The 22,801-nt window shown below is 48.8% G+C and overlaps 1 protein-coding gene and 1 non-coding gene across 2 annotated transcripts; one reads left to right on the top strand and one right to left on the bottom strand.

The window, feature by feature from the left end:
- Positions 1 to 12: 12 nt before the first annotated feature.
- On the bottom strand, positions 13 to 18,133 carry PRRT1B (proline rich transmembrane protein 1B). Its single transcript, XM_033122753.1, has 4 exons — positions 18,008 to 18,133; positions 5,465 to 5,934; positions 4,536 to 4,679; positions 13 to 3,515 (listed from the first exon to the last, which is right to left on the bottom strand). The coding sequence occupies exons 1-4, from the start codon at positions 18,015 to 18,017 to the stop codon at positions 3,366 to 3,368; spliced, it is 774 nt and encodes a 257-aa protein (XP_032978644.1). The 5' UTR covers positions 18,018 to 18,133; the 3' UTR covers positions 13 to 3,365.
- TRNAV-AAC (transfer RNA valine (anticodon AAC)) lies at positions 11,964 to 12,037 on the top strand. Its single transcript has one exon. It is a non-coding gene; the product is annotated as a tRNA-Val (tRNA).
- Positions 18,134 to 22,801: the final 4,668 nt, after the last annotated feature.

Below are 22,801 nucleotides of genomic sequence, written 5' to 3'. Positions count from 1 at the left end.
CACTTTTTCCAGTTATTTCTTTAATTACACAACACATGAATACATCCGTATTTTTAAATTCAGCAATGTATTGCACAACCCCTCCTGGTCCCATTCCCTCCCCCCAGGCTGCCACTAGCAGCAGTTCGGAATACATCCTTCTAGACTTCTTTGAACATACATGCATATAAATACACAGTACATACGTTATTAATAGATACCATCAGTCTCCTTTCCACAAAGATTGTGGCTACACACCCACCAGTAATAGGTGAAAGGGTCAGTGTCCAGTCCTTCAACTGGGGGTGTATTAAACCTTTCTAATTTTCCCCCAACCTGATAGTAAGTCAACTCCTGGTAAAATCTGTACTTTTCTGAACTGAAATCGATCAGTCTTTCCCTCTGGGTTTCCAGATTTAAAAAGGCCTTCCCTTCCCCTACTGCCTCAAAACCCTGCAGTTATACAGATACTCTCCTAAGCTTTCTTCTACTGGTAGAGCTTTATTCTAAACTCTTTAATCCACCTGGAATTTACTTTTGCATACGAGAATAATTTTTTCCAACCAATTAGCCAACTCTGGTTATTTTGAGCCTTCCGTGACTCACTCAATTAAAATCCCACTGTGATCAGATACTAACTTCCCGTACATACTTAGAATGTTTCCTGGGATTTCTATTGTTTTTCACCGATCTCTGTGGAAAAGCCATGCTGCCTTCCTTATTGTAGCTTCATGCTAAGTTTTAACATCTGGTGAAGAAGGTCCACCCTCATTCAACTTTTTAAAACATTACTAGCAATTTTTACACACCTTCCTTCCATATTGATTTTGAAAACATTTTTGTCATCGTTTTTAAAACTTAGTTTTCTTGTTGGAATTCAATGAAATCTCTTTGAGAAGGCTATTTTTATGCTGTCACATCTTCCTATCCAGATATTTTGTTCAGGTTTTTTTTGGTTGGTTTTTTTTGGGTTTTGATAATTTTAAAAAATTGCTTTCTTTACTTCACTTGGATCCAGATTATTCTTATTATATTTATTCCTAATTAAACTGTTTTTATCAGTATGAGTGGAATTTTTTAATTCTTCCACTTGTAACTGATTATTACAATTAACTATTGTATATTTATTTTGTGTCCAACTATTTTACTGAGTTCTCTTATTAGTTCTATTTTTTTTTCCATTGATTCTTGGATATTCTACCTAGAAAATCATTTTGTCTGTTCTAATTTTCATACTACAAATTTCACTTTGTTGTTTTTTCACATTTGCTAGAACCTTAAAACAACGTTGAATAATAGTGACACCAGAGGCCTTTGTGGTTTGATCCTGGTTATAATGGTTTTTAAGATTTTACTAATTTCCCACTGAAATGTGCCATCTGCTGTTGGTTCATGCACCGGGAGCTCATTAAAAATGCAGAACTGAGATTCCACTTACTGAATCAGAATCTGCATTTTAATAATATTTCCCAGGTGTTTCATCTATAAAGTTTAAGGAACACTGGCCTAGATGACATTTTTCTATTCTGATTTCACTTCAGAGTTTAGTAAGAATATCTGTGGCTATTGGATTCTACCAAATACCTTTTGGCATCTATTGATCCCTAAAAAATTATTTCCTCCTTTTTTGTAGCTATCATGCATTTCAGTTTTTGACATCCTGATTCTGGACCAGCCATGCGTCGTAGACCAGGAGGCCACCTCTCCATCTCCAAGCACTGTCTCCCATCACTTACTTCCTTATCTGTGTCTCTCCAGCTCCCCGGTGCCGGGGCCCAGGATGCGAGCAGCACACAGTGGGTGCTCAGAAAGCACCTGATTTCACTTGAGCTGTCGCTTTCTCATGGCTCAGCCGGGCCGCCCTTCCTCCTGTCTCTAAGCAGATGGTTTTTAATCTTGTTGAGTCACAAACCTGGTGAAAGCTTTGAGAACCTGGTGAAAGCTCTAGACCCCTGTCCAGGATTCCCATCTGCTGGTTGGGAGGTTGCTGGCAGTCCTGAAGCTCAGGGTAAGGCCCTTGCTCCCTGCTCCCCCATCACCTTTGGCTGTGGAAGACCCAACGGAAACCCCCAGCGTCAGTACCCGGCAGCTGCGTTCCCCAGAAGCTCACCACAAGCCCGGCACTGGTTCTCTCACTGAAACCCCATACCTCCAGGGGGCGGGTTGTACCCCAGTTTACAGATGAGAAAAACCCAATTTCCTTGAGAAACAAACACTGAAGGCAAGGATTTCTTGGGGACTGAACAAGCCAAGACAGTTGTTGTCAATCACAGCGCCCCCTACTGGAAGTTTCCTTCCTCTGCAGATGGTTCTGAACCTTGTTATAAAACCGAGAGCGTTCTCAGGACCACAGCTGACCGGACTGGGGTACCAGGCGTCTGACACAAGGCTTTGTAGGTTGTCCAGCAGCCTCTGGAATGGCCTGCGTGACAGTGCTGCCAAAACTCAGGGTGGCCCTCTCCACATGGGGTCCAATTGATCCTCCATCTTTGGGCAGTAAAGCTAGGGACGGAGTGAGCAGAAAATGCAGATGGAATGGGGCAGAGCTGAAACACCCATGGAAAGATGGAGAAGTAGAGGCAGAAGCCAGGAGGCAGCAAAGAGGGAAGAGAAGTTGCTAGTAAAGCAGGCCCAGGAGAAGTGGGTCTCCGGAGAAGCGGCATCACGTCTCAGAGGGGCTGCCAGAGCCGTGTGTGCATGGATGCATCTCCAGGGCAGGCGCAGGAGCCCGGCTGTGGACGGACGGATGCCGCTCACCCTGGGACTGAGCTGGGAGTGAGCTGGGAGGCTCTGCCCAGAGTTTATTGACCAGACATAGTGGGTTCGGCTTCTGGATGTGGGGCCAGCATGAGAGAGCCTATTCTGGGATGGGGCGGGGCGCAGAATAACCAGCCGGGAGCTACCCAGGAGGGCGGAGACCCTCCCAGCAGCACCACAGGGAGAAGAGACTGGCAGCTCTGCCCTGCAATCGCTGAGCTAGGCTGGGGTGGAGGGACGCCCGCGTTTGCAGTGTCCCTCCTGATAGCTCTGAGGACAGTGGGAGCTCTGGTCCCTCTGATGGTCTCCCAGGGGGAAGGTGAAGGCAAGGGCCCCGGGGCCCAGCCAGCACAGTCGCAGGAAGACCTAGGAGGAGGCACTGCAGAAATCGGGCTCCAGGGGGCCCCCAGCCCACACCTCAGATTAGGACACCACCCAAGGCCACCTGCAGGGGCTGAGGCCCAGCCACAGGTGTGCTGTAGGCTGCAAATCCTACCCTTTTCTGCCCCTGGGCCCCCTCTGTAAGCAACAGATGGCTACCAGCAGGGATCCAAGTCCACAGACAGGGTCTGGCCAGATTGGGTGTCCCTGGGCAGGGCGTCCTGGCATCCCTGAAGGAGGAGCAGCCCTCAAGGGAGGTAGAGAGCCACGACCACGTAGATGACCCAGCTGGTGGACACGAAGACCCCGAAGAGGAGGCTGAAGAGCACGAGCGAACGGGCCTTGCGTGAGGCCTCCTCAGCCTGGGCCAGGTCCCCCCTGCTCAGGGCCGCGCGGGTCTGCAACGAGAGAGGGTGGGGGCTGAGGGTGAGCAGACATGGAGCACCCACTCCCTCCCGTGCAGCACCGGCAGGGCCGGGCCCCGTGCACAGACTGGAAGACTGACCCCGGCCCCGGCCACAGCTCGTAACCGAGCGGGAGCAATGGAAGCAATGGCTGCTGGCTCCTGGGCCCCCGCCACCATCAACTCCTGCGGACCCATCTCCTACAACCCTCACAACACTCCTGAGGTTGGTGTCATTGTTGACCCACTTTGCCGATGAGAAACAAAGGCTCAGAGAGGTTAAGCGATCCACTCAAGGTCACACAGCTGGTGGCTGAGCCAGAATTCACAAGCAGAGTCCCACCTCCGCACTGTCCTGAGCGCTGCCTTCTCCCCTAGTCCTGGCTGGCTTATGACTGGGGAGCCTGACCAGTGGGGCTAAGTCAGGGCTGTGGCCAGGTCAGCCTCAGGCAGACGCCCCCCAGAGGCTTGCGTGCTCTGTCTACTAGCATGTCCTCACACTGGCGTCACTGAGTCCCCCGAGCAGGGGAAATGGTCAGGAGGAGCTCAAGACGGTAGGTGAATGGATGGACGGATGGATGGTGGACTAGAAGATGGTGGGTAGACGGATGGATGGATAAATGGGTGGGTGAGTGGGTGATTAGCCTGATAGGTTAGCTGGATGGCTAGAGGTGGATGGATGGAGGAGTCCATGACACAAAAGGCCCCCCTGGGGGGGGCAGTTCCTTGGGCCTCGGCAATCATTCACATCTCCCTTGTGAACTGTTTTCTAGAGCAGGTGTTGAGTGGTCGGGGGCAGAGGCAGAAGCGGGGAGGAAGCGCCCATCCAAGAGGCGCTGGGCCCCACGGACTGCTGGCACATTTCCCAATCCCTGCCACCCTCCTGAGGGAAGAAACCCCAGGGACCCAGATGCAGGGAAGGGGCAGTGCTGAGCCCCCCGCCCGCTCCCCCACCCCGGGCACCCGCAGCTGCCTGCTGGGAGGGCTGTACCCAGGGGTCCCCCACGACCCCTACCTCGTGGGAGTAGACGATGGCGATGAGCCCGGTGAGCAGGCAGCAGAAGAGGGTCACCAGCACGGACTCCATCATGTAGTCCTTGGGCAGCGGCCTGTGCTCCACCGTGGCGGGGGCTGGTATGCCGGCCATGGGGTTGTTGTACTGGGGGGGCAGAGGCCACGGAGCCGTGAGGGAGCCACGATCCGCCCCCAGACGCCAGAGCGAGGATCACTCCGCCCACCCCCAAACCCCACCCAGTGGCGCTGCAGGTCACCATGGGGGCAGGTCGAGACGCCCCCTTCCGCCCTCTCTCTCCACACCCCAGCCTGTCACTCAGCCGCCAGGAGTCCTCTCTCAATTGCTCAGTCTAGGGTCCAGCCACCACTGTGCCTCCGTCCTCACTGGGCTCCGGTTCCGGGGAGCGGAGCTCCAAGCGCTCCACCCAAGGCGTATTAGTGTAAAAGTTTCATCAAATCATCTCCTGCCCAAAGGCCCTGGGCCCCTCACAAAGGATCCCACCTTCCTATCGTCTGCTCCCCACGAAGCTGAACAAACCACCGTCCTTCCCAGACGCCCAGGTCCGGCTCCTTCCACACCTGTGCTGTGCCCTCTGGCAAGAGTGCCGTTCCTTCGCTGCCTGAATTCTCCTATTCGTCCCTCAGAACCCAGCTCAAATGCCCCCCACTTCTGGGAAGCCTCCTGGGCTCCCCCACTCCCCGGGCTGAGGTAGCCCTTTCCTTTTCCTCTGGGCACAGAAGCCCCTCTGCTGGAGTCGCTTAGGGACCTCTAATTACCGCCAAACTGTCCCACCCGAGGGAGGGGCAGGGAGGGCGAGTGGGGCATGAGTACGTGGGGTTACGGGGTGAGTAGGGGGTAAGGTGGGCATGGAGCGGACACCGAGTTGAGCGGGGGAGGGGTGACCACATGCTGGGGGGTGCCCCACTCACCACAGGGAACGACGCGAAGAGCGGCGCCGGGGCCGAGCCGGGGTAGAGGGGCGTGGTGGACGGCGGGGGGTACAGGGCCTGGGGCGACGGCCCGGGCTGGAAGAGGACGGGCCCCTGCGGGAAGGGCGGGTAGAGCAGGTGCACCGCCTTGGGGTCGGGTGGCGCGTAGGGTGGGGGTTCGCCCACGAAGCCGATGTTGGGGACGCCCCCAGCCACCACCTTGGGCCCCTGCCTGGCCTCGCCCATAGCCTGGGCCTGGGCGGAGGGTGCCGCCGAGGCCTCAGCCTGGGAGTCGGCCGGGGGGTCCTCTTGTGACAGGTCTCTGCCCCTGTCCATGGCCGCTTCCTCCGGGGGCTCTCCATCCTCATCCAGGAGCTGCGGGCGGCGCGGGAGCTGCGGGAGCTGTGGGAGCTTCGGGCTCCGGGGGTCCTCAGCGGTCACGGGGCCACTGCCCCCTTTCGTGTCCGCTCCTAGGAAGAAATGGCAGGTTCCTGAGCCCCAAGAGGCCACCGAGCCCAGTGGGACTCCTCCCCCTGAGCCCCAAAACAGCCCCTCCAAGGAGAAAGTCGCAAAGACCTTGCCAATCCTGACCCTTTCCACACCACACACCTGTGGGCATCGTGGGGCTGGGGGTGACAGCCTGTGCTGGAGCCTCTCCAAGCCGGGTCCTTGACGAATCTTTACCCAAAGTGCAAAGACAGGACAAGAAAACTGAGGCTCAGAGAGGTGAAGTGCCTTGCTGGTGGTCACACAGCCAGTGCGTGGCCAGCCCGGACTGTCTGCAGGTCTTCCTCTGCCCGGTGGGCCCTTGGTCCAGATTGCCACTACGGGGAGGTAGTCCTGCCCCACTGCCCTGCTGCGGCAGCAGATTGGACCAAGAAAGGACCATCGACCCAGGGAAGCCCCCTGGGAGGTTGGTCTGTGACACAGTCCAGTGGGGACTGCTTTCAGGAGAAGAGCTGAGCCAGACAGATTCTTGGCTTGGGAGCTGGAGAAGGTGGGGTGCTCAGGAGTTCTCAGACCCCAAATGAGTGACCTCAGAGAGACAGGAGGTCACTACAGGGGCAGAGAGGGAACAAAACCTGAATGAGGGCGGGGAGGGGCAGAGAGAAGAGAGGAGCAGCGGGTAGAGAGAAGCCTTCCCAGCAGCTTGAAGCCAGGGCTCAGAGGCCCTCAGCTGCTCAGCTGCCTTCCAGCCTCGCCCTGGCCTCCAGCATTCACACGATAAACCCTGGGGGCACCTGAACAGGACTCAACAACCCTGAAGGTCCACCTGCACCTCCTGAGAGTATCCTGACAGCTGACCACCTTTAGGCCTCAGGCAGGTACTGGAGGAAGGGCCTGGACGAGAGTCCTGGGTGGACCCCCTGGACCTGAGTGGGTACTCAAGGCCCCAAAGCAGGGGTGGGCAGCCCAGGGCCTAGCTTTGGAAGTTCATTTCCTAAGTGTCCTTAGGGTTATAGAAAGCAGAGAAATAAGTAAAGCAGACACAACAGTGACAATTCAGGTGATGGTGGAAGAGACTTGCTGAAATCCCCCCTCTCAGCCCCACCCCAACCCCCATTCCTCCCAGGCCCTGTTGAGCTGGTCCATGGAGGAGGGATCCCCAGTGGCAAGGAGTGCTGAGCTCCTAAGGGCTCCCCACTCCATCTTCTCACAGCAGCCAGGGGCTCACTCAGGGCCTCTGCTCCTCACAGACCTGCCGTGTTTATGCTTCCATCTTTACCTGTGCTGTTCCATCTATTTCTCCACCCCTTGAATGTGGACTTGGCCATGTGACCTGCTTTGTCCAATGGAACATGGATAAACATTGTGCAAGCAGAGGCTTTAAAAACCTATCTCTCCAGGTTTCCAGGGGCTGGGAAGGGATGAGGAGTTAGTGTTTAATGGGGACAGAGTTTCTATTTCAGAAGATGAGAAAGTTCTGGAGATGATGATGGTAATGGCGGCACAACAATGTGAATGTACTTAATGCCACTGAACTATACACTTAAAAATGGTTAAGATGGCAAGTGTTAGGTATACTTTACCAGTTTTTAAAAAGCCTATCTCTCCTGTTGATTAAAATTGAAAACTTTAGACAAAATATTAAAGGAAACTACCCAAAGTCACTGAAAAGTGAACAAAAGCAGGCAGTAAAATGGAGTCAAAACTCAGAGAAGCAACCTTCAAGAAGTATTTCCCATTTGTCTCTCTTGTTTCCCTCAAAGTTTGAAGATCCAGCCCCAGAGCTACATGGTGGAGGAACAGATGAGTAGCTAAACTCCAGTAGAAACCCTGTAATTCTGGCCAGAGAAACCAGGAAAGGGCCCTTGTAGAATGGAAGAGTGGGGGACATCCTGAAGAGAAAGGAGAGACAGAGGGGGCTCCCCTAGTTTTGTATGGGAAATGGGGTGACCAGTGCATCTCAGTTTGCCCAGGACTTTCTCAGATTTACTGCTGACAATCGCACATCCTGGAAAAACCCTTAGTCCCAGGCAAATTGTGATGGTTAGTCACTCAAGAATGGATCCATACAAGTTTTGGGTTCACCCCCAACCTACATGTAGGGGACAGACCTAGACTAGCATAAGACAGACTTTGAAAATTGGACCACCAAAACAGCAAAAAAAACAATTAACAAAATGACAGTAAGTACATATATCAATATTATTTTAAATGTAAATGAACTAAATTATCTAACCAAAAGACATAGAGAGGCTAAATGGATAAAGAAACAAGATCAATCAATATGCTGTCTGTAAGAGACTCCCTTTAGATGTTGGGACACACTCAGACTGAACGTGAAGGGATGAAAAAACATGTCATGTGAATGGAAACCAAAAGAAAGCTGGGGTAGCTATACTTATTTCAGATAAAATGACCTTTAAAATAAAGACTGTAATAAGACACAAAGAATAGTAATACATAATGATATAGAGGTCAATCCAACAAGAGTATACATTTATAAATATTTATGCACCCAACATAGAAATACCTAAATATACATGGTAAATATGAACAGACCTAAAGAGAGAAATGGACAGCAAGACAATAATAGCAGGGGACTTTACTACCCAACTTACATCAATGGATACATCATCCAGACAGAAAAGTCAATAAGGAAACATTGGCCTTAAATGATACATTATACCAGATGGCTTAAACAGATATATACAGAACATTCCATTCAAAACCAAAAGAATACACATTCTTCTCAAGCGCACAGGGAACATTCTCCAGGATAAATCATGTTTGAACACAAAACAAGTCTTAAATATTTTAGGAAGATTAAAGTCATATCCAGCATCTTTTCTGACCCAGTGGTATGAAACTAGAAATCAATCACAGGAAAACTGGTAATTTTATAATAGGTCAGAGATTAAGCAGCATGCTACTTAAAAACAAATGGGTCAAAGAAGAAATCAAAAAAATACCTTGAGACAAATGAAAGTGGAAATACAGCATACCAACACTTATGGGATGCAGCAAAAGCAGTTCTAAGAGGGAAGTTCATAGCAATAAATGCCTACATCAAGAAACAAAAATCTCAACCAATCTAACTTTACACCACAGGGAACTAGAAAAAGAACAAAGCCCAAAGTTAGTAGAGGGGAGGAAATAAAGATCAGAAGCAGGAATAAATGAAATAGAGACTGAAAAGACAATAGGAAAGGTCAATGAAATGAAGAGCTGATTCTTTGAAAAGATAAACAAAATTGACAAACCTTTAGCTAGACTCACAAAAAAAGAGAGAGAAAACTCAAAATCAGAAATGAAAGAGATCTTCCAACTGATACCACAGAAATGCCCAAGGATCATGAGACCACAATGAACAATTAGACACCAACAAAATTGGACAACCTACAAGACATGAACAAATTCCTAGAAACTTACAACTACTAAGACTGAAACATGAAGAAATAGAAACTCTGAACAGACCAATTACTAATAAGGAGATTAAAACAGTAATCAAAAACCTCCCAGGGCCAGTCCAGTGGCTCAGGCGGTTGGAGCTCTATGCTCCTAACACCAAAGGCTGCTGGTTCGATTCCCACATGGGCCAGTAGGCTTTCAAACACAAGGTTGCTGGTCCGACTCCTGCAAGGGATGGTGGGCTGTGCCCCCTGCAACTAACAATGGCAACTGGACCTACAGCTGAATGGCGCCCTCCACAACTAAGACTGAAAGGACAACAACTTGACTTGGGAAAAGTTCTGGAAGTACACACTGTTCCCCAATAAATTCCTGTTCCCCTGCCCCAATAAAATCTTTAAAAAAAACAAAACAAAAACCTCCCAACAAACAAATGTCCAGGACCAGATGGCTTCACTGGTGAATTCTACCAAACATTCAAATTTAGAATTAATATTAATCCTTCTTAGACTCTTCCAAAAAACAGAAGCAGAGGGAACATTTCCAAACTCATTTTATAAAGCCAGCATTACCTGATACCAACAGCAGACAAGGATGCCACAAGAAAGAAAATTACAGGCCAATTCCCTGATGAACACAGATGCAAAAATCCTCAATAAAATGTTAGTAAACAGAATTCAACAATATGTTAAAAGAATCATACACCACGATCAAGGGGGATTTATTCCAGGGATGCAAGGATGGTTTAACATCCACATATCAATCAATATGATACACCACATTAACAAAGTGAAGGATAAAAATCATATGATCATCTCAGATGCAGAAATAGCATTTGACAAAAATCAGCCTCTATTTATGATTAATAACTCTCAGCAAAGTGAACATATCTTAACATAATAAAGGCCATATATGACAAGCCCACAGCTAACATCATAGTCAATATTGAAAACTGAAAGCTGTTACTCTAAAATCAGGAAGAAGACTAAGATACCCACTCTTGCCACTTTTATTCAACAAAATATTCGAAGCTTTAGCCAGACCAATTAGGCAAGAAAAAGAAATAAAAGGCATCAAAATAGGAATGCTATATATTGCATGTCGACTGTAAATAAAGATTTCCAATAACATGCTATATATAGAAAACCCTAAAGACTCCACCAAACAAAATTGGTAGAACGAATAAACAAATTCAGTAAAGCTGTAGGATACAAAATCAATATTCAAAAATCTGTTGCATTTCTATAAAATAATAATGAACTATCAGAAAGAAAAATTAAGAAAACAATCCCATTTACAATTTCATCAAAAAGAATAAAATACATTTAATAAATAAATTTACATTTAAGAAATAATACATTTAAGACATAAATTTAATCAAGAAATTGAAAGACCTGTACACTGAAAACTATAAGACATTAATGACAATATTTGAAGAAGACACAAATAAATGGAAAAAATAGCCTGTGCTCATAGATTAGAATAATTAATATTGTTAAACTGTCCATACTACCCAAAGCAATCTACAGACTTGAAGTAATGCCTATCAAAATTCCAGTGGCATTTTTCACAGAAATAGAACAAACAATCCTAAAATTTGTATGGAACTGCAAAAGACCCTGACTATCCAAAGCAATCTTGAGAAAGAACAAACCTGGAGGCATCATACTTCCCAATTTCAAACTATTTTACAAAGCTATAGTAACCAAAATAGTATGGTATTGGCATAAAAACAGACACATAGATCAATGGAATAGAATAGAGAGCCCAGAAGTAAACCCACACTGATGTGGTCAATTAATTTGTGACAAAAGAGACAAGAATATAGAATTTGGAAAGGATAGTCCCTTCAATAAATGGTATTGGGAAAATTGGAACAGCTACATGCAAAAGAATGAAACTGGACCACAATTTTATACCACACACAAAAATTAACTCAAAATGGATTAAAGACTTAAATGTAAGACCTGAAACCATAAAACTCCTACAAGAAAACATAGACAGTAAGGTCCTTGACATTGATCTTAGTGATTATTTGGTTTTGACACCAAAAGCAAAGGCAAAAAAAAAAGCAAAATAAACAAGTGGGACTACATCTCACTAAAAACCTTCTGCACAGCAAAGGAAACCATCAATAAAGTAAAAAGGCAACCTACTGAATGAGAGAAGATATTTGGAAATCATATGTCTGATAATGGGTTAATACCCAAAATATTAGGTTGGTGCAAATGTAACTGCAGTTTTTGCAATTGTTTTTAACCTTTTAAACCACAATTACTTTTGTACCAACCTAATATGTAAAGGACTCATACAACTTAATAGCAAAAAAAACGCTCAAACAATCCCATTAAAAAACTAGGCAGAGGGTCTAAACAAACATTTTTACAGAGAAGACATACAGATGGCAACAAATACATGAAAAAATGCTCAGGGTCACTCATACAGGGAAATGCAACTCAAAACCACAATGAGATATCACCTCACCCCTGTTAGGATGGCTCTTACCAAAAAGACAAGAAATAACAAGTGTTGGTGAGGATGTGGAAAAAGGGAACCCTTGTGCACTGCTGGAGGGAATGTAAATTGGTACAACCACGATGGAAAACAGTATGGAAGTTCCTCAAAAAAATTAAAAATAGGGGGCAGCCGATTAGCTCAGTTGGTTAGAGCATGGTGCTAACAACACCAAGGTTGCAGGTTTGATACCTGCATAGGCCACTGTGAGCTACACCCGCATTAAAAAAAAAATTAAAAATTAAAAACTACCATATGATTCAGCAATTCTACTTCTGGGTATTTATCCAAAGAAAATGGAAACACTAATTCCAAAAGATATATGCACCTCCATCTTCACTGCAGATGCTGTAACTGCAGCATTAGTTACAATATCCGATACATGGAAACAACCTAAATGTCCATCAATGGATGAATGGCTAAAGAAAATGCTATATATAGTAAGAGACCTAAAGTTTACAAGGTTTCACATTTACTGCAAGTGATACAGTATTAGCTCTAAGTAGACTGTGAAAAGTTAGGTATGTATTGTAATCCCTAGAGCAACCACGAAAAAGATAACATGAAGGGCTGGCCCGGTGGCTCAGGCGGTTAGAGCTCCGTGCTCCTAACTCTGAAGGCTGCCAGTTCGATTCCCACATGGGCCAGTAACCACAAGGTTGCCAGTTTGATTCCTCGAGTCCTGCAAGGGATGGTGGGCTGTGCTCCCTGCAACTAACAATGGCAACTGCACCTGGAGCTGAGCTGCGCCCTCCACAACTAAGACTGAAAGGACAACAACTTGACTTGGAAAAAAGTCCTGGAAGTACACACTGTTCCCCAGTAAAGTCCTGTTCCCCTTCCCCAATAAAATCTTTAAAAAAAAATAACAACATGAAGATATGTAGCCCAAACACCAAGAGAAAAATTAAAATTAAGACACCAAGAGAAAAATTAAGATAGATCATACACTGGGCCATACAACAAGTCTCAATGTTTAAAGGATTGAAATTCAATCCTTTCAAACATTTCAAAGGGTTGAAATGTTTAAAGGATTGAAATTGTATTCTCTGACCACAATAGAATTAGAAATGAACAACAATAATGTATCCAGGAAAGTACCAAATATCTGGAAATTAACATACTTCTAAAGAATTCATATATCCGGCTGGCCCAGTGGCTCAGTCGGTTAGAGCACAAGCTCTGAACAACAGGGTTTTGGTTTGATTCCCAGATGGGTCAGTGAGCTACGCCCTCCATAACTAGATTGAAGACACAATCTAGTTGAAGACACAACGAGCTGCCGCTGAGCTTCCGGAAGGGCGGCCGGATGGCTCAGTTGGTTAGAGTGCGAGCTCTCAACAACAAGGTTACCAGTTCAAATCCCGCACAGGCTGATGGGCTGCGCCCCCTGCAACTAAAGATTGAAAACGGCAACTGAACTTGGAGCTGAGCTGCACCCTCCACAACTAGATTGAAGGACAACGACTTGGAGCTCATGGGCCCTGGAGAAACACACTGTTACCCAATATTCCCCAATAAAAAATTTAAAAAAAAAGACATTACTAAGAAAACACAAAGATGTGTCAGAGTGTAAATATTCCTAACACATTGTTATATCAGACAAAGGAGTTATATCAACAGTGTATAAAGAACTCTTCCAACTCAATAACTCAAATATCCCAATGAGAAAATGGGCGAAATATTTGTAAACACTTCACCAAAGAAGATATTTGAATGCCCAATAAGCACGGACAAAAATGCTCAATGCCATTAGTCACCAGAAATGCCATCAAAATTAGAAATGCCAATTAAAAGCACAAGATATCACTACATACCAACTAGAATGGGGGCAAAAACCCAAAACCAGACCTTAGCACGTTTTGGCAAGTATATAAAACACATGGGACTCTTAGGCACCTGGTAGAAAAGTAGAGTAAGACAACCACTTTGGGAAATAGTCTGACAGTTTCTTAATATGTTAAATATACACTTACCACATGATCCAACAATTCCACTCATAGGTATTTACCCAAGAGAAATAAAAACACATGACCACACAAAGACTCGAGTGCCAATGTTTATAGCAGCTCTATTTGTAATAGTCCAAATGGAAATAACACACACAGCCATTAACAGATGAAAGAATAAACTAAAGCAACTGTCCATACGATGGAATACGTCTCTGGTGGGCAGCGTTACAATGGCCCCCAAGGAGACCTGCCTCTCAACCTGTAATCCTCTGCCCTTGATGCGGGCTGGACTTCATGACTTGCTAATGAAGAGAACATGGCAGAAGATGTGAGGTGTCACTTCTGAGATTAGGTTTTAAAAAGACTGTGCTTCTTTTTAGTTGCTCTCTCTTTCTATGTCCAATAACTCCAAGAGGAAACAAGCTTCCATGTTGTGAGGAGCCATGTGAAGAGGCCCATGTGATGTGGCCTGGTGTGGCATGGCCCTTAGTCCAACAGCCCAGATGGAACGGAGACCGCCTCCCACCCCGGCCAACAACCCATGAGGAACTGAAACCTGTCGACACCCAGGTGGCTGGCTGAGTCTGGAGGCAGACATTTCAGCCTCTGTGAGGTCTTGAGGTGATCACCTCCTGGCCGATGGCTGGACTGTACCTTCCTGAGAAACCTCGAGCTAAGCCACACCAGACCCCTCTGACCCACACTGTGGGGTACTAAATGTATTGTTCTAAGCCTGAATTTGGAGTTCTTTGTTATGCAGCAATAGATAACTGATACAACTCCTCAGCAATAAAAAAGAACCAATTCTCAATACACACAACAATGTAAATGAATTTCTAAATCATTATGCCGAGAAGCCAGTCAAAAAGAGAGTACGTGCTATATGATTCCATTTATATAAAATTCTAGAAAATGCAAAATAAAGAAAGCCATTCAGTAGTTGTCAGGAATGGAGGTGGAAGGAAGGATTACAAAGGGCACAGGGAAACTTTGGGGAACGATGAAGAGGTTTATTTTGATGTGATAGCTTCACGGATGCATAATATGTCAAAACTGATCAAAATGCACATGTTAAATATGGACAGTGTGCTGTTCTTCAATTACACTCCAAATAAAGTTCAAACATTCTTTTTAAAAAAATTTTTAAAGCACTTGCTCATCTGGGCTTGTTCTTGCTGCTGAGAACCTTTCTGCCACCATCGGGAGGAGTCAGCACAAGCCCCCTGAACAGGTCACAAGCTCCCCGACAACAGCCTGCTGATCCCCAGGCAACCAGCCCCCCATGAGTGGGACTTGACAAGCAGAACCACCCCACTGACCTACAAAATCACGAGAAACAACGCTTGTTGTTTTAAGCCACTATGTTTTGGGGTGGTTTGTTATACAGCAAAAGCCAATTGGTAACTGATACAAAGTTTCCTTGGCAGCCAGTGCCAGGCTCATTGGAAGTGACCAGAATCAGGACAGGAGGTTGGGGAGGAGGCAGTGGCTGAATAAAAGGAGAGACAATGATGGGTGGCCTGAGCCAGAACGAAGGCAGGGGGCCAGAAGTAATGTGGACCAATGGACGGTCTCAGGCAGCGTTGAGGAGGGTACCCCAGCCTGACAGCACATGGAGGTGAGGAGGAGAAAAGAGTTGTCAAGATGGAGAGGGCAGATCGGACCTCTCTCATCTCCCGGCTCAGTGTCCGGGGCTAGGCTGGGCTGGTGGGTCTGGGATGAGGTTCTCTCTTTTCTTCAGGAGGCAGAGCTCAGGGGCCAGGCCTCCTGCTGGGCTTCACCCACCCTGTGCCTCTTCAATTTCCTCATCCTTAAAAACAACACCTGGAGGAGGGTATTGTGGGGATTAAATGAGCATCCGCCCATAAAGTGAAGTGCTTAGGCCGCGCCGAGTGCTGCTCCACTAACATTGGCTGCCGCTATCTGAAGTTAGGAAGGTCAGAAAATGGAAGGGTGTTCTGGCCAGTTTGGGCCATCTGTAAGGGGGTGGGGGGGCAAGGAATGAAAGCCGCTGGGAAGTGAGCTCCACACTGAAAGTCAGAACGTCTGGGACTGTTAAGTTTGATCCAGAGAGCTGGGCTCTTCCAGGCAGACCCCCGTCGCGGGCTGAGGGGCTGCTGATCTAAGTGGAAGGTGGGCGTGGCCTAAATAGCCCAGGGCGGGGGCAGCCAGACTCCCGCCACTGTAGAGACCTGGTTAGATGCTTTCAGGATTTCCAGGGCGTCCCCCATCCCCACCCACCCAGCCAAGGGCTGGAGTTTTTAAATAAGGAAGGCAGCAGCAGCACTGTGGCAGCCTGGGGTGGGGGTGGGGCGGGGGGGGATGAGAGCCGGTGCTTGCTGTCCAAGCCGGGGTGGGGGGGGGCCCTTCCAGTGCCACCGGTCACTTCCTTATGAAGCTCTCAGTCAAAACCCACCTCCTCTGCCACGCAAAGCCCCAAACTCCCCTCCGAATATGCGACTATGCAGAGGCACCAGCCAGCCAGCCAGGCTGTCAGTCGCACACGTTTGGACCTGCGTCCAAGGCTCAGAAACATAATTCTGTACACAAACCCTGCGACCACACCACGATCTGAGCATATTCAGGTGTCTGCGCCACTGCTGAGTGGACGAAGCTTTGGATGAAGCGTTGTGGGTAAGAGGTCCAGGTGACTAGCAGTGACAGCGCAATCAGCAGCAGCTCCCACTATTAGGCATGAACTACACGTGCACAGAACTGTCAGCCGCCTTAACATCGAACCAGCACGGCCAACGCATGAAGTCGGGCTGTGTGACCTTATAGGCATGTGGCATAGATGCTCCATGCCTCCGTTTTCTTGTCCATAAAATGAGGATATAGTAACAACCATTCAAAAGTGGTAACAGCGGACCTGTGACCAGGCCCTGTTCCGAGAGCTTTGTTATAGAATCTGTCATCCTCGGTGCGCTTTTCTTTTCCTATCCCATTCCACAGACGCCAGAACTGAGGCTCTCAGCAGGTAACCCGAGCCTCGGCTGGCAGATCCACTCGATGCCGGTCCCTGCGGGATGCTGGCACGGGATGCTGGCACAGGAATGCCTCCGGGGCCTCCGAGCCCTTGCCCCAGTTATAGAAACAAAAACCACATCTTCCCTGGGCCCCGCCAGGGCAAATACCTGGCCCGATGGAGCGGAGATAGGGCTACAGAGTAAATAAATGTGCTGGCGGGGCTGCCAGGGCCGCGGCCCGTGGTTCTCGGGTTCTCGACACCCGAGCCTCCGCGGGACATTCCGACGAAAAGGTGGGGGAGGTGCTCGAGGGTCGCAGGTGGTGGCGGCGCTTAGAGCCAGGCCGGGCCCCGCCCCTCCTTGCAGCCGCACCCCCTGCGAGGGCGGCGGGGGTGGGGGCAGAAGAAATCTAGGTGCCTCCCCGCTGGCTGTCGTTGGGGGCCAGGCAGGGCTCTGCACCATGCCGGTCTCCCGCCGCCACCGCCACCCTCGTACCTCCCCGCGGGCCTGGGACTCCTGGGGACAGGGACGGGGGTTGGGGGGGTCTCGGTTCACTGCCCACCCCGCCCCTTCCAGGGCCTGGTGCCGGTGGGGGCCGTCGTGGGTCCTTGAATGAATCTTTCGGCGGTCCCGCCCTTCTCTCCCCATCTCTCGGGCTCGGCCCTCCCCCACCACACCCCACCCTCCTTTCGCTGTCCCTCGCGGTCGGCGGGGTCTCTTGCCGTCTGTGTCTCCTTCCCATGGCCCTGTCTCTGCCCCCAGGGTCGCCCCCTGCCCCCCGCTCTAAGGACTTCAGCCTGGACAGAGGGGTGAACATCGTCAACAGAGGAAGGACAGGGCGTGGGGGAGGGGAGTGGAAAATGCTCCCCAAATTGCCACTGCTCGAGTCCCTGCTGCTTGCTCTGGGGTGGGAAAAGGTGGGGCTGCAGGGACCCCGGGGCCACGCCAAAAGCGGCCCCTCCCAGCTCTCCTGCAGGGGCGCCCACTGAGCTTGATGGGGACACGGCCCAAGCTGCCTGAACTTTCCACGGCAGCCTCCTGGTCTCCCCAGTTCGGGGTGAGGGTGGGGGTGGGGGGGCAGTGTCCCAGAGTAGGGCTAGGTTGGGGCCACGCAGAAAGAGCCTCCGGAGGCAGGCCGGGCGCGCCCCCACCTTCCCGCCCCTCCGTCCGCAGCCCCGCCACGGGGACCCTCGGAGCCGGGGCCGGGGGGTGGGAGGGGAGGCGCGCAGCGTGCACCCGGCGCCCCGCACCCTTACCTGCGTCCATGGCGCGGGCCGGCGGCGGGGCAAGCAGGGCGGCGCGGCTACCTGCGCCCAGCGCCTCCCGCCGCCGTCGGGCCCGGCTCCGCTTTCGCCGCCGGCTCGGGTTTCCTGGTGCCGGCAGCTCGGCGGGTTAATAATTGACCGCCTGGGTTACCCACGCTGCGTCAACAGGTGGCTCCCGTGCGTCCTAGCGCGGGGCCCCAACCTGCGTGCCCCCCAGCCACCCGCCCCGCAGAGAGGGGAAGGTCGCGGTGTAGTTGGATGCGGTGGGAGGAGGGCAGCAGCCGGGCAAAGTTGGGAAAGGGCAGGGCTAAGCCTGCAAATGCGCACGGGGCCAGGAAGGCCGGTGTGAGATGATGGGGGAGTAGTGGAGGCTTGGCCACACCGGACAGCACAGCTGCACGTATTTGGGACGAGGACCAGCACATCCTAGTTGCAGAATCCCGACTAATAACAGTAGAAGGAATGAGGGAAATAGAAAATCACCATTAGGTCATCGCAGTAATAATAGTCGCCATGGGCAAGAGCCACCAGTGGGTGAAAATGGTTTAAACTGAGCAGAGAATGTCTGCTCAGCCTCAAAGTACCTCCCGCAAAATATTAATACTTAGGACATACAGAGGGAAAACCAGCAAGCGTCCTGTGGAGAATCCTGAGGTCCCACCTGACCCGTGGTCAGGGCTGGCATCACTAATAACACACAAGGCCGTCATGTACACCTGGCGTGTGGCACTGAGGGGGCACCTCTCATCTGTGGCATGCCTCCCAAGAACGCAGAAAGCCAATCACACGGACACCTCAGACAAACCTATGGTGAGGGGCACTCTCTGTCGGAAACATTGCAGTGTCTTTACTTTTCACGGTTAGAATTTTCATTTGGCTCTTAAAATGCACATTTTTCCCCCATAATATTTTTTCTGTTGTTATGCACTCTGTTCTGTGTACTTTCCCTTCAAGTGGTTTTAAAGACTTTTTGTTTGAAAATAATTTCAAACTCAGAGAAAAGCTACAAGAGTAGTACAAGTGACTCTATAATGTCTTTCCTAGCATACCGTATTTTGCCGTGTATAATGCATACTTTTTTGCCCAAATTTGTAAGTGAAAAATAAGGATGCACATTATACATGGGTAGTACTAATTTCGTATCTATATAGATGTTTTTAATTCTTTTATTTATGCTTATGAGTTAAAAGTGTAACTCTAGGGCAGCTGGTTATCTCAGTTGGTTAGAGCTCGGTGCTCTTAACAACAAGGTTGCTGGTTTGATCCCCACATGGGCCACTGTGGGCTGCGCCCTCCACAACTAGATTGAAACAACTACTTGACTTGGAGCTGATGAGTCCTGGAAAAACACATTTAAAATAAAAGTTAAAAAAAAGTGTCACTCTAGAAATCAATAACGATATCCGTATGCAAAATAATAACCCCGGAATACTATACTCGGTTTTATTGTACGACGAATTTGCAACGACAAAGAGTTCTTGGCCTTCTGTGATGATGCATAAATTGTAAATTTGTTACCAGTACATAAAATTTCTTGTACCTTGTATCTGTTCTCGTGTTTTGTAATTATTTGTACCATAATATGTTAAAAAAATAAATGCTAAAATTCCTTTATAATACAAAAAAACAAGTACCTAAACATAAACAAATAAAAATTTGAATTAAAAAATTAAAACGAAAGATTTTTTACCTCTGAAAGTTTGGGTTGAAAACGTGGGTGCACATCATACACGGAAAAATACGGTACATTTATTTATTTTTTTTGTCAATACAGAATCCGGTCCAGGATTATGTGTTGCATTTAGTGGGCACGTCTTCAGACACTTTTATAGACCCATTTTAACATCCTTTCCAAGCAGGTGTCTCATCTCCAGTTTCTCAGATGGGCTTTGGCCCATTGTTGCCCCTGCTGACTATTCTTCAGGTGGCAGATTTACTCACGGCTTTTGTAATCTTGGTGAGGTCGTCTTCAGCAGCAGCTATCTTCTAAAGGTGCCCTGCAGGTGCCACGCATGTGCCCTGAGATGTGAGATAGCTTGGCATTTGTCCCTATGAATCCTTTTGGAAGTCACCAGCTGTGGACCCTTTTTAAGTCTCTGCCTGGGGTTTCTGCACCATGTGGGTGGTCCATGTGCAGTGCAGGCCCAGGGCCCTACTTTCTTAGGGGAAGACTCTCTTTCTCCCCAGAGCCATTGGTTTGCTCCAGAAGGACAGTCCCTTTCAGGCTCCAGCTACATGCAGAGGGTCAGTCCCAGAACCCTGCTGCTGTGTGCCGGGCTGTGGCTGCCCCTAGTCTGTGACTCCCACCTGGTCTGGGTCCCTTTATGGGCAACTGAGTGTCAACCACTGGCTATGAGGACCTTCTTCATTCAACGGCCTGGATATCGTTGAATATGGTTGGATTTCTCTTTCTTGTGTGGGAATGGGGAGATTGGGCACTTCTCTGTGTCCAGCATGCATACTGAGTAAATAGAGTGTGTTGGGAATACGGTGTGCTGACTTCCGGGATCAGCTAGCTCGGCTCTCTTGACTGGAAGTCCACTTACAGCCACAAGCCTTGGGCAAGCCAGGTAATGGCTCTGCTCGTCAATTTCCCCATCAGAAAACTGGTACCCACATCGCAGCATTTGTTAGAACCAAAACCAGAGGGAGACCAGCCTTGAAAATTCCCTGAGCAGACAAAGCCAGTTCAGTCATACATAGCTGAATTTAGCTGATTTTGCAAGACTAACTTGACCTGGGTTATTTCTTGCTGATACCTCTGAAAATCAGAAGCCAAACTTGAACTGTTTCTCAAAGTTGACATGAGGTAGCCACTAATCACTGCCCTATCACTTACGAAACTTCCAATATTGTAACTAATCAATGTGAAGAATGAACAGTCACTCTAGAAGCTGCTTTCCAACATCACCTTGGAGTCTCGTTCCATGTTTTGGTTTGAGCACTCCCAACTGCAAACTGACTGGTGTGTGCTCAATAAACTTTTACTAATTATTACATCACTGATTGGTTGGTTTTGCTCTCTGAACTTTTGACAGGTTGTGAGGCTTTATTGCTGTTAAGATATGTAACCAACTTTGTTTAACTTCACGCTATCCAGCCACAGCCGTATCAGACCAGAAGAGCAAACCCCAGAATACAAAACTATGGTTTTCCCTGGGGGTGGGGTTAGGGGTGGTTCTAGTTTTACTAGAGTGTATGTTTGCGTGTATGCTTTTTCTGAAAAGAGCATGGGTTACTTCTGCAGTTAGGAAAGCGGCGGGAAACGCTACTTAAAACATCGGGCATCTGGTCAACTCTGTAAGTGCTGAATGCCAGCTTGTGTTCAATAAAAGCTTAGAGACACGATTGGAGCTTTTGCAGGTGGTTGGTTCGGCTAAGGGGATGGGGGAGGGGAGCAGCCTGTGTTTCTGATGCTCCTGTGAACTTGGGGGGGGGGGGACGGTGAAGACCAGAGCAGAGAATCCCAGAGGGGAGACATGGTCACTCTTACAAGTTTCTGCCCCACCGGGTTCTGAGACAGTCAAACCCCAAGAGTGACAAGTCTCAACCCCGTGCCCCCTTCAGCAACATCAAATGCTTACTGTCCATGACAGAGAGGGTCAGCCGAACAAGCCAGCCACCGCCCGGCCCTCATGGCACTTCTGCTCTCGGGACAAACATCAGGCAGGTGCTTGCAGAATCTACTACTTAATTGTAGTTTAATTGTTGGGTGTTTTCCAGGAGAAATGTCAGAGCCACTGAGAACACAGACCAAGCTGGCCTTGCCCAGGTAGGCAAGGTCCGGAACATTTTTGGGGAAGGGTTGCTGGGAAGAGTCAGCTGGCATATGTGGAGTCCGAGAGGAACGGTGTCCAGGCCTGGGGCTTGGAGGGAGTGTGTGAGAGTTAGAGGAGAGGTGTGTGTGGGGGTGGAGTGGAAGGGTGGGGGGGAGATTGGCTTGTTGCCATAGGGACGATGTGCTTGCTCCCTTTGCTATCTCTAAGCACTGGCTGGCCCAGGGAGGGGCAGCCTCTCTCCAGGTCTGTAAGACCCACAAAGGACAGATTATCAAGAATATAAAGATAAGCAAATATAGTTCATATAATTAACTGTGAGGAGAGGATGCCAAATTGACAAATACAGAATTGAAGTAAAGACCGAACAGGGATCTCCTCTGGTCAGACCGTACACCAAGCCCTTTGTGTACCTTCCAGCATGGGGGCCTGTCCAGAGTTAAGCTAAGCTCCTCCATGGTACTGCTGCGTCCTCATCCATCCTGTTTGGCCCAGCAGCCTGCACTGGCCTGAAACTTACCCCTTCAGACAAGCACATGCCCTAGGCAGCAGCCCGGGTCACGAGCACAGGTAAGCTCCTGACAGGATGTCTCCAACAGCCCTTGAGATCAGCAGTCTCCCTGCCCCCAAACCTGTATGCCTTGTGCGTCCCTTAGATAAGACCCCCGAGTTGTTACAGCACAAAAGCAGCAGTAGATACACACAAACTTACCAAACTCCGCTCTTTGGGTTTGAACTGACCAATCCGGCTCTAGCCCGGGAACCCCGAAGCACTCCACCCACAGACTCTATCAAAGGCATGTGCCCCGGGTCCTGCCTGTCTGTGCTCTGCCTTGACCTTCACAGGAGGCCCCTCCAAGCATACTTCCTCCAGGACATGTGAGTAATACATTTCTCTATTTCAATTTCTCTTGTGGTCTGTTGTTATACCTTGCTCACCTTCCAGCACCCTGTAGTCCACTTAACCAATGTTAATTTAACAAAGTCATAACATTCCTCCATTTGGGAA

Source organism: Rhinolophus ferrumequinum, chromosome 12 (genome assembly GCF_004115265.2).
Source record: "Rhinolophus ferrumequinum isolate MPI-CBG mRhiFer1 chromosome 12, mRhiFer1_v1.p, whole genome shotgun sequence".
Classification (NCBI taxonomy): Eukaryota; Metazoa; Chordata; class Mammalia; order Chiroptera; family Rhinolophidae; genus Rhinolophus; species Rhinolophus ferrumequinum.
This window is presented reverse-complemented; position numbering and strand designations above follow the sequence as displayed.

Excerpts from the sequence above, each read along its gene's own strand:
- PRRT1B (XM_033122753.1), bottom strand. Across the intron at positions 4,680-5,464 it reads TCTTCGCGTCGTTCCCTGTG|TACAACAACCCCATGGCCGG; the intron begins GTGAGTGGGGCA and ends CTGCCCCCCCAG. Across the intron at positions 3,516-4,535 it reads CCATCGTCTACTCCCACGAG|ACCCGCGCGGCCCTGAGCAG; the intron begins GTAGGGGTCGTG and ends CTCTCGTTGCAG.